Source organism: Theropithecus gelada, chromosome 15 (assembly GCF_003255815.1).
Source record: "Theropithecus gelada isolate Dixy chromosome 15, Tgel_1.0, whole genome shotgun sequence".
Lineage (NCBI taxonomy): Eukaryota > Metazoa > Chordata > Mammalia > Primates > Cercopithecidae > Theropithecus > Theropithecus gelada.
The window spans coordinates 66,452,101-66,467,230 of NC_037683.1; the positions used below are offsets into that span (position 1 = coordinate 66,452,101).

Consider the following 15,130-nt stretch of genomic DNA (forward strand, 5'->3'; position numbering starts at 1 on the left):
AATCACATAATAGGTGTAAATTTGACATTGACACTTTCCCAGGTCATTACATGTGAGTGTTTAACAGCTGTGTGATATTCCACAGGATTGATGTATTGTGCACCAAAATTGGATTTTCTCTATTGTTTTTATTTTTTCACTGTTACAAATAATGGTGTCCTAGAATCCTTATACATACAGATTCATGCATCTTGAAAAGTTATTTCATAAGATAGATTTCTAAAAGTGGAATAACCGAGACTGGCAGTTTGAAAAGTTACAATATTTATAGGTATTCCCAGTTTTTTTTTTTCCAAAGGTATAGGTCAGTTTATATTCTTACCATTCATCTGTGAGAATTTCAGTTTTCCACAAGCTATTAAAAATTTTTTTCAAGGTGAAAGTAATTTTGATATCTTTTAAAAAATGATGTTTCACAGTATGGAAGATGCGTGGTTTGTGTACATTTAGGAATATTCAGGAATCCAGGAAAGGTTGGCTGCGGCACCCTGATCAGATGGATGGGAGGAAATGACGGCTGTTGCTGTAAATTGCTTGATGTGCCCCCTGGGACTAGGGCAGAAGTTTCATGATCAGTTCTGTCTTTACAGTGTTACACTCTAGTCCAGAATAGTTTACAAGAAAGAAGCATCTAGATATTCCTGTAGAAGGAAAAAAAAAATGTCCTTCAAATGTGATCATTGTAGAATAAAGCTTTTGCCATCCCAGGAGAATCTGTGCCTGTATTGTCATCGTCAAATGTGTTATCTGAAGAGGTGACACAAAATACTAGAATATACCATACTAGAAAACACAAAATACAAAGCTACTAGAAGTAGCTTTGGTTGATTAGAGCAAGAGCAGTTCTGGATACTGCTGTCAGAGTAGTTTCTAATGGTCAAGTATATGTCAGACATATTTTTGAGGGTGTTTTATTAGGAAGTTTTGTTTATTTTGTTAGATGAGTATTATCAACTTGTTTTGGACTTCAGAGAACTTGGGAACATGTGCACAATGTGAAGCTAGAGTATTGAGTATAGGAGAGGAATTATGAGACATTTCACATCTTTGGGACTTATTTCAAAGGGGCATGATGTTGACCCCAAAACCATGGTCAAACAGAATGGTATTTCATTGGTCACACTAGGCAGCTGAAACCTACATCTTTTTCTCTGGAAACTGACCTCCATTTGTAAGAATTTGTTTATCCCCTTGACTTTGGATAGAATGTGTCTACATATCTTCCCGTCTTTGGGGTACTTATGTAAATTAGTTCCATTAGATCTAAAGTTCATTAAAGTGGGTTAATAAGAAATCAAATAGGCCCAAAAGAAATTGAACTCTTTTGTTGTATTCTCCTTTCTGTTACCCTCTCTATGGCTTCCCTCTAGTGGCCAGCTACTCAGGAGGCTGAGTGAGGCAGGAGAGTTGCTTGAACCCAGGAGGCGGAGGTTGCAGTGAGCCGAGATCACGCCACTGTACTCCAGCCTGGACAACAGAGTGATACTCTGTCTCAAAAATAATAATAATAATTTGAAAAATAAGATGCTCCTTTTTTTTTTTTTTTGAGACAGAATCTTGCTCTGTCCCCCAGGCTGGAGGGCAGTGGCACAATCTCAGCTCACTGCAAGCAAGCTCAGCCTCCCGGGTTCACGCCATTCTCCTGCCTCAGCCTCCCGAGTAGCTGGGATTACAGGTGCCTGCCACCACGCCCAGCTAATTTTTTGTATTTTTAGTAGAGACAGGGTTTCACCATGTTAGCCAGGATGGTCTCAATCTCCTGACCTCATGATCCGCCTGCCTCGGGCCTCCCAAAGTCCTGGGATTACAGGCATGAGCCACCGCACCCAGCTGATGATCCTCCATTTTTAAAAAGCGTTCTGTATGTGCTATATACTGTCCTTGTTGCTTTTCTTAACATTCACCTGTCTAACCTCCTCGTTATAGACTTGGAACTGATCAGAGTTATAAACAAATGACCAGGATTCCCCACCTAGCAGAGTAGGGTTAACTGATCATTTGCCTTTCCCTAAGCTTTCCTCCGTAACCCACTCTTTCCTCCGTAACCCACACTTTCTCCTTTAGGCAAGTAGAGAAGGGCACGAAATGTGTCATATATGGATAAAGGAAATATTGAATTATTTCTGTGTTAGTCATCTTGAAAATAGATGATACTGTGTTGTTATGTTTTTATAATGTCTTTGAACAATGGCACTTTAGGAAATCTGCAATAAAGTAGAAAATTACTTTTTACTAATTATAAAAAATAGTCTGGGCATGGTGGCTTGTGCCTATAATCCCAGCTACTAAGGAGGCTAAGGTGAGAGGATCCCTTGAGCCCAGGAGGCAGAGTGTATTAGTCCATTTTCATACTGTTATAAAGAACTGCCCAGGACCGGGTAATTTATAAAGGAAAGAGGTTTAATTGACTCATAGTTCTGCATGGCTGGGGAGACCTCAGGAAACTTAAAATCATGGCATGAGGTGAAGAGGAAGCAAGGCACCTTCTTCACAAGGCAGCAGGAAGGAGAAGGGCATGTAGGAGGAACTGTCAAACACTTACAAAACCACCTGATCTTATGAGAACTCACTCACTGTCATGAGAACAGCATGGAAGAAACCAGCCCCATGATCCAAACATCTCCCACCAGGTCCCACCCTTGATACGTAGGGATTATGGGGATTACAATTCAAGATGAGATTTGGGTGGGGACGCAAAGCCTAACCATATCACAGAGGTTGCAGTAAGCACAGATCATGCCACTGTACTCTCCTCTGGGTGACAGAGCAAGTCCCTGTTTCTACATAAATAAAAATAAAGTAAAGTAATATAAACTAAAATAAAATAAACTAATACACTTGTGAGTATAGCCTATTATGAAATACAGGTTTATTTAGACTTTCATATCTAAAGGCAATGCTTAGCTAACATTATTTCACTGCGTCATGAAGATATTTACTCCTGTGGACTATGGAATTTACAATTAAGAGATATTCTGGTAGTTACCCACTCATAAGTACCTAATGGCTAATTTTGAGAACTAAAGAACTATGCAGTGTAAATCAAACACAGTGAAAGAGTAAGACTTTTATAAATTAAGCTGTATTTTATTCTTAGTGAGTTTGGCTGTCAACTGCAACCCAAACAGACTTTGTGTTCAAGGGAGCATGTCAAAACATTGTAGCTTTAGTGTGTGATTTGTTTTTCCTCTTGGTAATTTTCATTTACATCCTTGAGTGTCTGGTTGTCTACAGGAGTGAGTATATTTCATTAAACTTTTCATGGGTTTAACGTGGAACATACTAGTTTTTTTCTCTTGTGGCTGGCGGATTGCCCCAAATGGGTTTCAAATGGCCTTTACAGATATTTATATGCAGTGAGTGCCTAGGATGTGAAAGGGATTTAATATGACAGATACTTATTTGCGGAATGCAAAGTTCAAACTCTCATGCCTTTTCTGTTTGCCTTGATCCCTGTGCTGCTCTTAAACTTGTTCATCTTTCACTTAACCCTGATCTGCCCACCTGTCTGCTCAGATCTCTGAAAGGACTGACTCACTGTTGCCTCCTGAATCAACTGTAGACTCTAACATTCAAGGCCATTTATAATTGAGCCTTGACTTAACCCTTCCAGCCTCATTGCTGTCTCCTCCCTTGACTGGCTTTTCCTGAAGGTGCTCTGGGCTTTCCTTGCTCCTGTTATCGGCCCACTCCCCTCTGCCCCCCACCCACCGCCACCATCACCACCACAGACTTCATCCCCTCTGCATGTACCCCAAGCCAGCAATCTGTATTCCTGAGCAGACTTTCATAGCTAATAATTCCTGATTCTCACTCTGTCACAGAATTACCTAGGAAGAGGATATTCAGGTGACTGTGTAAAAGTAAATTACCAGTTGGTATCCCACTGAACACAGCTAGAAAATCACCAGGCACACTTTGAGGAGAGGTGTTCTGAAGGACTGAGACCCTGGCTGTGGGCATGCAGGCTGTAACTCCTCAAGTTTGGTTTGTCGTGACTTTGGCCCCATCTCTCTGTGCGCTGTTGAAGACCTTAGCTGCAGAGGGGCTTCTTTGTAAATTAAACATTTGGAATATGAGCATGGCAGGAACTTGAACCAATTTGTGAGAACCAGTGGGTTGTATGTGTGTATAGGGTGGGGGTGGGATCTATAAGTGCAAGAAAGTACTTGTTGTCATCTAAGTCTATTAGCAGTAATCCCAATAATACAGAAATACTCTATTTTCAGTCACATTCCACATAAAAATGCTTTCTGAGCTTTTATCAAAAAGCAGTGGCATGGATCAAGGGCAGTAATCTCAGTGCACGTAGCTAGCATTGATCCAGTGCTAACTCTGTATCATGAGCTCTGCGTGCAGTACCTTATGTGATCCTTCAGCTGTGAACCAGAGGTGGTGTTAGTGGCCTTTATAAATGAGGAAACCAGCAGAGAGGGGACAAGGTCCTATAGCCAGTACATGGCAGAGCGTTTTTAGCAGCCCAGGCTATTAAATACCCCAGGCTCATTTACTTAAATATCATGCCAATTTGCATCTCATGGATAGAGCAAGAATCTGCTGACTTGTATATGGAAAAAAGTAAAGATTTGTCTCTCCATTCTCTGCAAGTATAATGGGTTGTTGGGAAGCTAGGGTATGTGTTTTGGGGTACTCCACAGGCCCCTGGGATGCACAGAGCCCCACCTAACCCCTTTTTGAGAGTACCTTATTCTTGTGCTAGACATCTACATGATCAAATTAGCCTAAAACTGGGATAGTGCTGTCTCTTTTTATATCAGATCTTCACATATGAGGAGTCTTAACATGGCCATGCAGGACGTTTCTTTTTCACTGAGCTCTAGAGAATTGCTGCTTTCTTTTCAGGTAGTTAATGTGTCTGGTTAGTGTCATGGTTACCATACCTTTATATTTTAGAAGCTAGCATTCATACATTTAATTTAGTTTTTTTCAACTTTTAAAACTATGTTAAAGTTGTTTTGTTGTTGTTTTTTTTTTGACGGAATTTTGCTCTTGTTGCCCAGGCTGGAGTGCAATGGCGCAATCTCAGCTCACCACAACCTCCACCTTGCAGGTTCAAGCGATTCTTCTGCCTCAGCCTCCCAAATAGCTGGGATTACAGGCATGCACCACCACACCTGGCTAATTTTTGTATTTTTGGTGGAGACGGGGTTTCTCCCTGTTGGTCAGGCTGGTCTCTGTCTCCTGACCTCAGGTGATCCACCCACCTTGGCCTCCCAAAGTGCTGGGATAACAGGCATGAACCACCGCACACAGCCAAAGTTTTATTTTACTAATTAAGTTAAAAAATAAGTGGTTTCCTTTTTTTTTAAAGTGCTTTTAAATGTTAATTTCCCCTTGTGAGCTGAGTTTGGGTCTCTGATACGAAGTGACTGACTCTTTGCAGTTATGTTTGAATGGGGATGACCTCCCTGAACACTTCACACATTCCAGGAAAATCTTCCTGACAAAGTGAGAACTGGGGTTCTCATTCTGCTTTTGTCGAAGCACAAGGGCCATCTAAGTTTTGGGGTCTCTCTTGGGTTAACTTATCTGCCAGTCTTTCCTGAGCATCACAGAGCAATCACTTTGGATATGGGACTTTACTTAATATAATTTTATTTGTTTTTCATAGAGGAAATGCATGCTGAAATCTGTTATGCCGAGTGTCTCCTACAGAAAGCTGCACTCACGTTTGTGCAGGTAATGAATATTTGGCTTAGAATTTATATCGGCTGGGAAGACAGCCAGTGCTGCATAGAAAAATGTGGTGCATTCTATGTCAAAGCTTCAGTTCTTTTGACTTAGAGTTGTAATGGCAAATATTTGTTATTCTGATAAACTTTGGCTGAAAAAAGATGCTAGAGAGTTTTGTTCCTCCTCTACTGTACTTAAGAATCTATTTCAAATTGCACTCCACTGGGAATCATTGCCCTTTAAAGACTGTGCCTTTAAAGAAACTTTAGGCCAGGCGCGGTGGCTCATGTCTGTAATCCCAGCACTTTGGGAGGCTGAGGTGGGCGGATCACTTGAGGTCTGGGGTTCGAGACGGGCCTGGCCAACATGGTGAAACCCCGTCTCTACTAAAAATACAAAAAAAAAAAATTAGCCGGGCGTGGTGGCGCATGCCTGTAATCCCAGCTACCTAGGAGGCTGAGGCAGGAAAATCACTTGAACCTGGGAGGTGGAGATTGCAGCAAGCTGAGGTCGCATCACTGCATTCCAGCTTGGGTGACAGAGCAAGACTCTGCCTCAAAAACAAAAAAGAAACTTTAAAGAAACTGCTTTGCAACTGCCACATCTAATTTTAAGATGCATCTGTGTGGAAACCGGGAGAATATTCCGCTTTGTACTTTCTACTGGTAGAGGCCGCACATGGGAGTGGCCTGGGCAGAGGAAGTGCCCCGTTTTACACCACTTGCCTCAGTGAAGTTCAGTTAGGCATACATGGAAAGTTCATGTACACTTCAAATTTTATTTTTCCCCTTCTTTCTGTATTCTAATTCCCCTTTCTTTTATTTCTTCCTTTGGAAAAACAGTTTTTTAAAAGTCACTAAACAATTAATCCTTTTCTTATGAGGCATTTTAATTTCACCTCTGGGAATTGGTACAGTCAGTACCTTGCCTATTTCTGTATCTTCCAATGCTTCTCTAAAACATAAATCTTCACATAGTGGCTTCATGGGTGGCAGTGATGGCTACAGTGAGAGTGAGGTGGAGTAGAGAGTGTAAGAAATCAGAAAGAAATTCAACTGTAAAATGGAAAATTTTCCTCAATCACAATCTTTTTTTTTTTTGTGGAGGGGTGTGGGGTGGTTAGAGCCTCATTCTGTCACCCAGGCTGGGGTGCAGTGGCGCAATCTTGGCTCACTGCAACGTCTGCCTCCCGGGTTCAAGCAGTTCTTCTGTCTCAGTCCCCCGAGTAGCTGGGATTACAGGTGTGCACCACCACACCTGGCTAATTTTTGTATTTTCAGTAGAGACAGGTTTTCACCATATTGGTCAGGCTGGTCTCGAATTCCTGACCTCAGGTGTTCCACCCATTTCAGCCTCCTGAAGTGCTGGGATTATAGACGTGAGCCACCATGCCTGGCCATAATCTTAAATTATTTGGCAGTTGCTTCTTTCTTTTCATGGAGGTTTACCTCTTAGGTTGGATTCTGGTTTAATAAAACGGAATCACTGTAGCCCATGACCCTGTTTCCTAAAACATAGATGTTACAAAGGCTGGTTGATAACAACAGTCTTATTGCCTCAGTAAGCATCATAATGATAGTCATGGAGGCCCAAGTTTTTTTCTGTTTTCCAAACAGGGATTTGGCAATCAAATCTGGGATTTGGAGGCTTATTTTATGTTTGCGGACTTGAAATTAAAGAGATATCCATATTTGTGCCCTCTTCCTCATGCCTCCCACCCAATCATTTTTATATTCATGCTGCTTTAGCCTTTTAAAGATTGTGCAACTCCATCTCTTTCTGTCATTGTTCTAGAAGAGGTGCTTATCCACTCTTTGCTGAACTGTACAGCAACCTAGTGACTCTCCCTCTCTAATTTCTTTTACCTTCAGCTCATTCCCTATTCTGCAGTTGAGGGTTGAGTACCCTCTTAAAAACGAGTCTCTGACTTGGTCACTTCTCTGCTTCAGCATTCACTAGCTCTTACTGACTGTGGCAGTATTCTGTATCAGAATATCACAAATGAAGGGGGTGCTTTTTCAAACAAAACTGGTACCTCCTCTCTATGTTCCCTTACCGCCCCCACCCCTGCCAACACACACACACCTTACAGGTGTCCTTGGATGCCACTGACAGGGTTGCATATTGAGTAGCATGGCTGGAGGTAGCTTTCTTAACTCCTTGGTCATTCTCTTTGCAATAGATTCTTCAGCAGTGTGGAATTACATATACACACATGGCCAAACCCATCATGATCCTGAATGCCGCCCCGTCTTTCCACTTGAGTTTTACTTTGCTTACAAAGTTCACATCTGCTTTGCCTTTCTATACCTGGCCAGTTTCTAATTATTTTTGTGCTTAAAGCACCAATGCTTCCAGGAGGGATTTCTGGCCCTCTCCATGCTACTACTTTGTGTTCTCATGACATCCTGTGCATGATCCCATCCCCGTGCATGACTCCGTCCCTATGCCTGGCTCCTTCTCCACACATGACGCCTTCCCTTAACATACTGTATTACTTTCATCTGTTTTTGCATTTGGGTGCCTGGTATAAAATAGGCATTAAATTTAAGTTTGATGAATCCTGAAATGAAATATGGTTTTTTTTTCCGAGGCATATTTCAAGCTAATTTAAGAAATTCTTTTCTGGTTGGTATTGGATCTTATGTAATCATAAGATTCCTTAAATTAAGAAGATAAACATTGAATTTCATATCTATTGATTCTTATAATAATTAGAACAATAAATATTGAAGCAATTAATGAAATTAGTAAATGAAAGTCAGTTTTTCTTTTGCTACAGGAGGATGCTTAAGTATACAAGAAATACATAGCAGAGCATTTTCTTTTTTCTTTTTTTGAGATGGAGTCTCGCTGTGTCACCAGGCTGGAGTTCAGTGGTGCGATCTCGGCTCACTGCGGCCTCCGCCTCCCAGATTCAAGTGATTCTCCTGCCTCAGCCTCCCGAGTAGCTGGGACTACAGGCGCCTGCCACCATGCCTGGCTAATTTTTGTATTTTTAGTAGAGATGGGGTTTCACCATGTTGGCCAGGATGGTCTCGATCTCTTGACCTCGTGATCCACCCACCTCGGCCTCCCAAAGGGATTACAGGTGTGAGCCACTGCGCCCGGCCAGAGCATCTTTCTGATATCAATAGACTAGAAAAACTTTCTCTCTGGAAATGCAGAACATAGGACTGTCTCCACTAGCACCATCTATTAGAGTAACTTCCTTCAAGTGGTTATTTGATGTAATTTATTGAGAGATTGTCTTAGAATCCTAGAATGCTGACCCCGAAAACGCCATTCATCCAGGCCAGCTGCCTCAATTTTATGGTCGATGACCATCAGATAAACAGAACTGAAGTGTTTTTGTTTTCCTAAAACAAAATTGCATAGTAGTGACAGCCACTTCAGAAACTAGACCAGTTATTTTGGGCCTGGAAATGTGTATGTGTAAAATTTGCAACATTTAATAGACTCTGACTGCTAAAGTACTCTGTGAAAGAAGGACCATTGTCCCCTTTACTGGGTGTAATGTACTGGAAGGTTTGGCCTTAGAGCAGATTGTAAAGTCGTCCAGTTTAGATTCTGTTAAACCCACAAGAAAATAGCTCGGTAGATGTCGATGTTTATTAAAATAATTTGGACCACATATGGGCCCTAATTGGTGAGGATTACCTCCTTAGTAATATAAAATAATTGAAGGATTTTACAAGCATTTTCTTTTTGTTGTCCTCTAATGTAGAAGAAAAAGTACCCCAAAAACTTTTAAATGTAAAGCAAGAGTATGTGTTAATTTCAAAATTATGTCCTCAAAATGCTTTGTTTTTGTTTTTGTTTTTCTAATCACATAAACACACAACTGTGGGGACAATTTAAACTTGTTTGCTAAATAATCTAATTTTTTAACTGAATTATTTTCAGGATGAAAATATGATCAACTTCATCAAAGGTGGACTCAAAATTAGAACAAGTTATCAAATATATAAGTAAGTTAAAAAGTAAGATGTGATTTGTAAATAATTCTGTGCTGTATACTCCTTTGTTCTTCACAGTTCTCCTAAATTAAGTTTGACTAGGAGATTTTATTTCGTGTTGGTAAAAATGAACTTGATTTTTTGCTGAGTGTGTATTCAGTGTTATAGGACAACAGAATTTAAGTTTAAATACAATTTTAAGAGCAAATTAGTTGAAAATAAAGCTACTGACATAATTTCTGATTAGATAATTTGAGTTTCTCCTTTGAACAATTTATAAATTTAAAATTATAGTAATATCTTTGGTTCAGATTCCAGAGCAGCACTGCCCAGTAGAACTTTCTGCAGTAGATGGAAATGTTCAGCTGAGGTGACCATAGTGTTGTTCGTATCCTTATTGATTTTTTTTTTTTTGGTATGGAGTCTCGCTCTGTCACCCAGGCTAGAGTGCAGTGGTGCGATCTCGGCTCACTGCAAGCTCCACCTCCCAGGTTCACGCCATTCTCCTGCCTCAGCCTCCTGAGTAGCTGGGACTACAGGCGCCTGCCACCACGCTCAGCTAATTTTTCGTAATTTTATTAGAGACAGGGTTTCACTATGTTAGCCAGGTTGGTCTTGATCTCCTGACCTCGTGATCTGCCTGCCTCGGCCTCCCAGAGTGCTGGGATTACAGGCATGAGCCACTGCGTCTGGCCATCCTTATTGATTTTTATCCAGTTGTCTTTTATTTACTCAGTGTTAAAGTCTCTAAGTTTGAATCTGGAATCATCTCTTTCTTCCTTTAGTTCTGTCAGTGTTTGCCTCATATATTTAGGAGCTCTGTTGTCAGGCTCATATAATATGTATTTATAATTGTTCTGTCTTCCTAATGAATTAACCTTTTCTTCATCTTGAAATGTCTCTATTTAACTCTGGTAATATTCCTTGTCTTGAAATCTGTTATGTCTAATATTCATATAGGCACTCATGCTTTTTATAATTAGTCTTTGCATGGTATATATTCTTTTACTTTAAACCTATTTTTGTTTTCATATTTAAATTGTATTTTTAAATATTTAAATTGTATTTCTTGTAGATGCACATAGTTGAGCAGTTGATATGTTTGCACTTATTACTGCCATTTTGCTTTTTCTCTTTGCCTCATCTGTTCTCTCACCCTTTTTTCCTGTCTTCTTTTGCTCTAATAATATTTTTAAAACTGTTGTTCTCTTAGCTGTACTCTCTTTTTTTGTGTGTGGTTGCTCTAGGGTTTATTTTTAACTTATTACAGTCAACTTAGAGTTAATATTGTAACAGCACTGGACATAAATTGTAAGAACTTTGCATAAGTGTAATTTCATTTACCACATTTTGTCCTTTATGCTTTTTTTTTTTTTTTTGAGACCGAGTCTTGCTCTGTTGTCCAGGCTGGAGTGCAGTGGTGCGATCTCAGCTCACTGCAACCTCTGCCTCGTGAGTTCAAGCAATTCTTCTGTCTCAGCCTCCCGAGCAGCTGGGACTACAGGCATGTATCATCATGGCCAGTTATTTTTGTATTTTTAGTAGAGATGGAGCTTCACCATATTGGCCAGGCTGGTCTCGAACTCCTGACCTCATGATCCACCTGCCTCGGTCTCCCAAAGTGCTGGGATTACAGGTGTGAGCCACTGCTCCTGACCCTTTATGCTATTTTTATGATGTATAGCACACTTACATATATTATAAACCCTACAATACAGTGTCAGACTTTCCCTTTAATCAGTTATATGCTGTAGTCTTCTCTCTTTACCCATATTCTTACCATTTTTCATATTCTTATCCAAAATGGTAAATATATTTCCTGTTTACTTTCAGACTGAGGAACTTCCTTTAACATTTCTTATGGGTGTCAGCTTTTAACAAATTCTGTTTTCATTTATCTTAAAATATATTTACTTTTTACTTTTTCTTTTCAAGGTTATTTTTGCTAACTACAGTATTCTGAGTCGATGGGTTTTTCCTTCTTTCAGCTCTTTAAAACTGGCTTCCCATTGTAATAAAGCCTCTGTTATTCAGTTTCCATTTGTATTATTGTTCTCCTATATATAATGTGTCTTCTCTTCTGGATTTTTTGAAGACTGACTCGTTTGTATCTTTAGGTCTCAGTAGTTTGACTAGGATGTGCCTAAGTGTGGTTTTGAGAAATTTGTGGTCATAATTTTTCAAACTTTTTTTCTGCCCCATTCTTACTTTCTTCTCTCCTGAGACTCCTACTTTGTTCCCTTCATTTTCCACTGTGTGAAAATATGTTTCAAATGTATATTTTATATTTTTCCAGAATTTATGATAGTTATTTGTGGGAAAGTTAATCCGACATAAGCTACCCTGCCATTACTGGTAGCAGAACCAAAATTTAGTATTTTAAGAGGTACTTCCATTGAAAATCCTTTCACAAAACTGTGTTTCATTCAAAATCCTGGAAAGGGGTGGTAGATCTTGGGTACCTGACATGCTGTTCTATAGATTTCTTTGTGACGTATTTTTAGAAAATATAAACAAATGTTAAATTCAATGCTAATTGCTGTTTTAGTCATCAAAACTTAAAAATACTAAAGGAATTAAAATAGGCCTGTAGAGGCAAAGACATACAGTTATACCTCAGAGATATTTCGGGTTCCAGACCACTACAATAAAGTGAATATTGCAATAAAGTGAGTCACAAATTTTTTGGTTTCCTTGTGCATATAAAAGTTATGGGCCGGGCGCGGTGGTTCATGCCTATGATCCCAGCACTTTGGGAGGCCGAGGCGGGCAGATCACGAGGTCAGGAGATTGAGACCATGGTGAAACCCTGTCTCTACTAAAAATATAAAAAATTAGCTGGGCGCAGTGGCGGGCACTTGTAGTCCCAGCTGCTTCGGAGACTGAGGCAGGAGAATGGCGTGAACCCGGGAGGCGGAGCTTGCAGTGAGCCCAGATTGCGCCACTGCACTCCAGCCTGGGCGACAGAGCGAGACTCTGTCTCAAAAAAAGAAAAAAAAAATGTTGATACTGTACTGTATTCTATTAAGTCTGCCACTACCCTTATGTCTACCCTAATTGATACACACTTTTTTTGCTAAAAAAATGCTAACAATTATCTGAGCCTTCACCAAGTCATAATGTTTTTATTGGTGGAGGTCTTGCCTCCATGTTGATGGGTGCTGACATTCAGGGTAGTGGTTGCTGAAGGTTGGGGTGGCTATAGCAATTTTTTAAAAAAGGACAACAGTGAAGTTTGCCATACCTATTGACTTTTCCTTTCGTAAAAGATTTTTCTGTAGCATGTAATACTGCTTGATGGCATTTTACCCACAGGAGAACTTCTTTCAGAATTAGAGTCCATGCTCTCAAATCTTGCTGCTGCTTTATCAGCGAAGTTTATTTAATATTACAAATCCTTTGTTGTCATTTCAACAATGTTTATGGCATCTTTACCGGGAGTAGATTTTATCTCAAGAAACTACTTTCTTGCTCATCCATAAGAGGCAACTCCTCATCCATTAAAGTTTCATCATGAGATGGCAGCAGTCAGTCACATCTTCAGGCTCCACTTCTAATTCTAGTTCTCTTGCTGTTTCTAACACCTCTAAGTTACTTTCTCCACCAAAGTCTTGAACCCTTCAAAATGATCATGAATGTTGAAATCTGCTTCTTCCAAACTCCTGTTAATGTGGACATTTTGACTTCCTTCCATGAGTCATGAATGTTCTCTATGACATGTAGAATGATGAATCCTTTTCAGAAGGCTTTCTATTTCCTTTCCCTGGATCCATTAGAGGAATCACTATGGCAGCAATAGCCTTATAAAGTGTGCTTCTTAAATAATAAGACTTGAAAGTCAAAATTACTCCTTGATCCTTGGGCTGCAGAATGGATGTTGTGTTAGTAGGCGTGAAAACAATAGAATCCTTGCATACATCTCCTTCAGAACTCTTAGGTGACTAGGTGCATTTTCAGTGAGTAATAATACTTTGAAATAATTTTTTTTTTTTTCCTGAGCAGTGGATCTCAACAGTAGACTGAAAATATTTAGTAAACCATGCTATAAACAGATGTGCTATCATCCAGGCTTTGTTGTTTTAGTTATAGAGCACGGGCAGACTAGATTTAGGACAATTGTTAAGGGCCTTTGGATATTTGGAATAGTAAATGAACACTGGCTTCCATTTAAAGTTACCGGTTCCATTAGCCCCTAACAAGAGTCAGCCTGACCTTTGAAGTTTTGAAGCCAGGCATTGACTTCTCCTCTCTAGATATGAAAGTTCTAGATAGCCTCTTCTTCCAATAGAAGACCATTTTGTCTACATTGAAAATTTGTTGTTTAGTGCAGCCACCTTTATCAGTGATCTTAGCTAGATATTCTGGATAACTTGCTACTGCTTCTACATAAGCACTTGCTGCTTCACTTTGTACTTTTTTTTTTTTTTTTTTTTTTTTGAGGTGAAGTCTCGCTCTCTTTCCCAGGCAGGAGTGCAGTGGCGCGATCTCAGCTCACTGCAACCTCTGCCTCCCAGGTTCAAGTGATTCTCCTGCCTCAGCCTCCCAAGTAGCTGAGACTACAGGCGTGCACCACCATGCCAGGCTAATTTTTGTATTTTTAGTAGAGACAGTGTTTCACCATGCTTGGCCAGGCTGGTCTCGAACTCCTGACCTCATGATCCAGCCACCCTGGCCACCCAAAGTGCTAAGATTACAGGTGTGAGCCACCGTGCCTGGCTGCACTTTTATGTTATAGAGATGGTGTCTTTCCTTAAATTCATGAACCAACCTCTGTTAGCTTCCAAGTTTTTTTTCTTCAGCTTCCTCACCTCTCTCAGCCTTTATAGAGTTAAAGAGTTAGGGTCTTGTTCTGGATTAGGCTTTGGCTTAAGGGAGTGTTGTGGGCTGTTTGTTCTATCCAGACCACTACAGCTTTCTCCATACCAGCAATAGGGCTGTTTTGTTTTCTTATCACTTGTGCATTCACTGAAGTAGCACTTTTTTCTTCAAGAACTTTTCTTTTGCACTTACAAGTTGACTGTTTGGCACAAGAGGCCTAGCTTTCAGCCTGTCTTGGCTTTTGACATGCCTTCCTCACTAAGCTTAATTATTTCTAGGTTTTGATTTCAAGTGAGAGAGGGGCGACTCTTCCTTTCACTTGAACACTGAGAGGCCACTGCAGAGTTACCAATTGGCCTAATTTCAATATTGTTTTGTCTCAGGGGACAGGGAGGCCTGAGGAGAGAGATGGGGGAGCAACCTGTCAGAAGAGCAGTCAGAACACACACAACATTTATTGAGAATTTCCTCTGTCTCATATGGTTGTGGTTCATGGCCCCCTCAAACAGTTACGGTAGCAGTAACATTTAAGGTCTCCCATCACAGATCACCATTAACAGGTGCAATAATAATTTAAAAGTTTGGAAATTTTATGAGAATTACTAAAATGTGACTCTGAAACACAAAGTGAGCACGTATTGTTGGAATGTGCTCGAATA

General features: G+C 40.2%; 1 protein-coding gene across 5 annotated transcripts in view; it reads left to right on the forward strand.

Moving 5' to 3' along the window:
• Positions 1–15,130, forward strand: part of TTC39B (tetratricopeptide repeat domain 39B) — a 137,698-nt gene that overhangs the window by 97,026 nt on the left and 25,542 nt on the right. For all 5 annotated transcript variants that reach the window (XM_025360614.1, XM_025360612.1, XM_025360613.1 and 2 more), the window contains 2 exons: positions 5,633–5,700; positions 9,601–9,665. In XM_025360614.1, the coding sequence (XP_025216399.1) occupies positions 5,633–5,700; positions 9,601–9,665 (133 nt within the window). The remainder of the gene's footprint in view (positions 1–5,632; positions 5,701–9,600; positions 9,666–15,130) is intronic.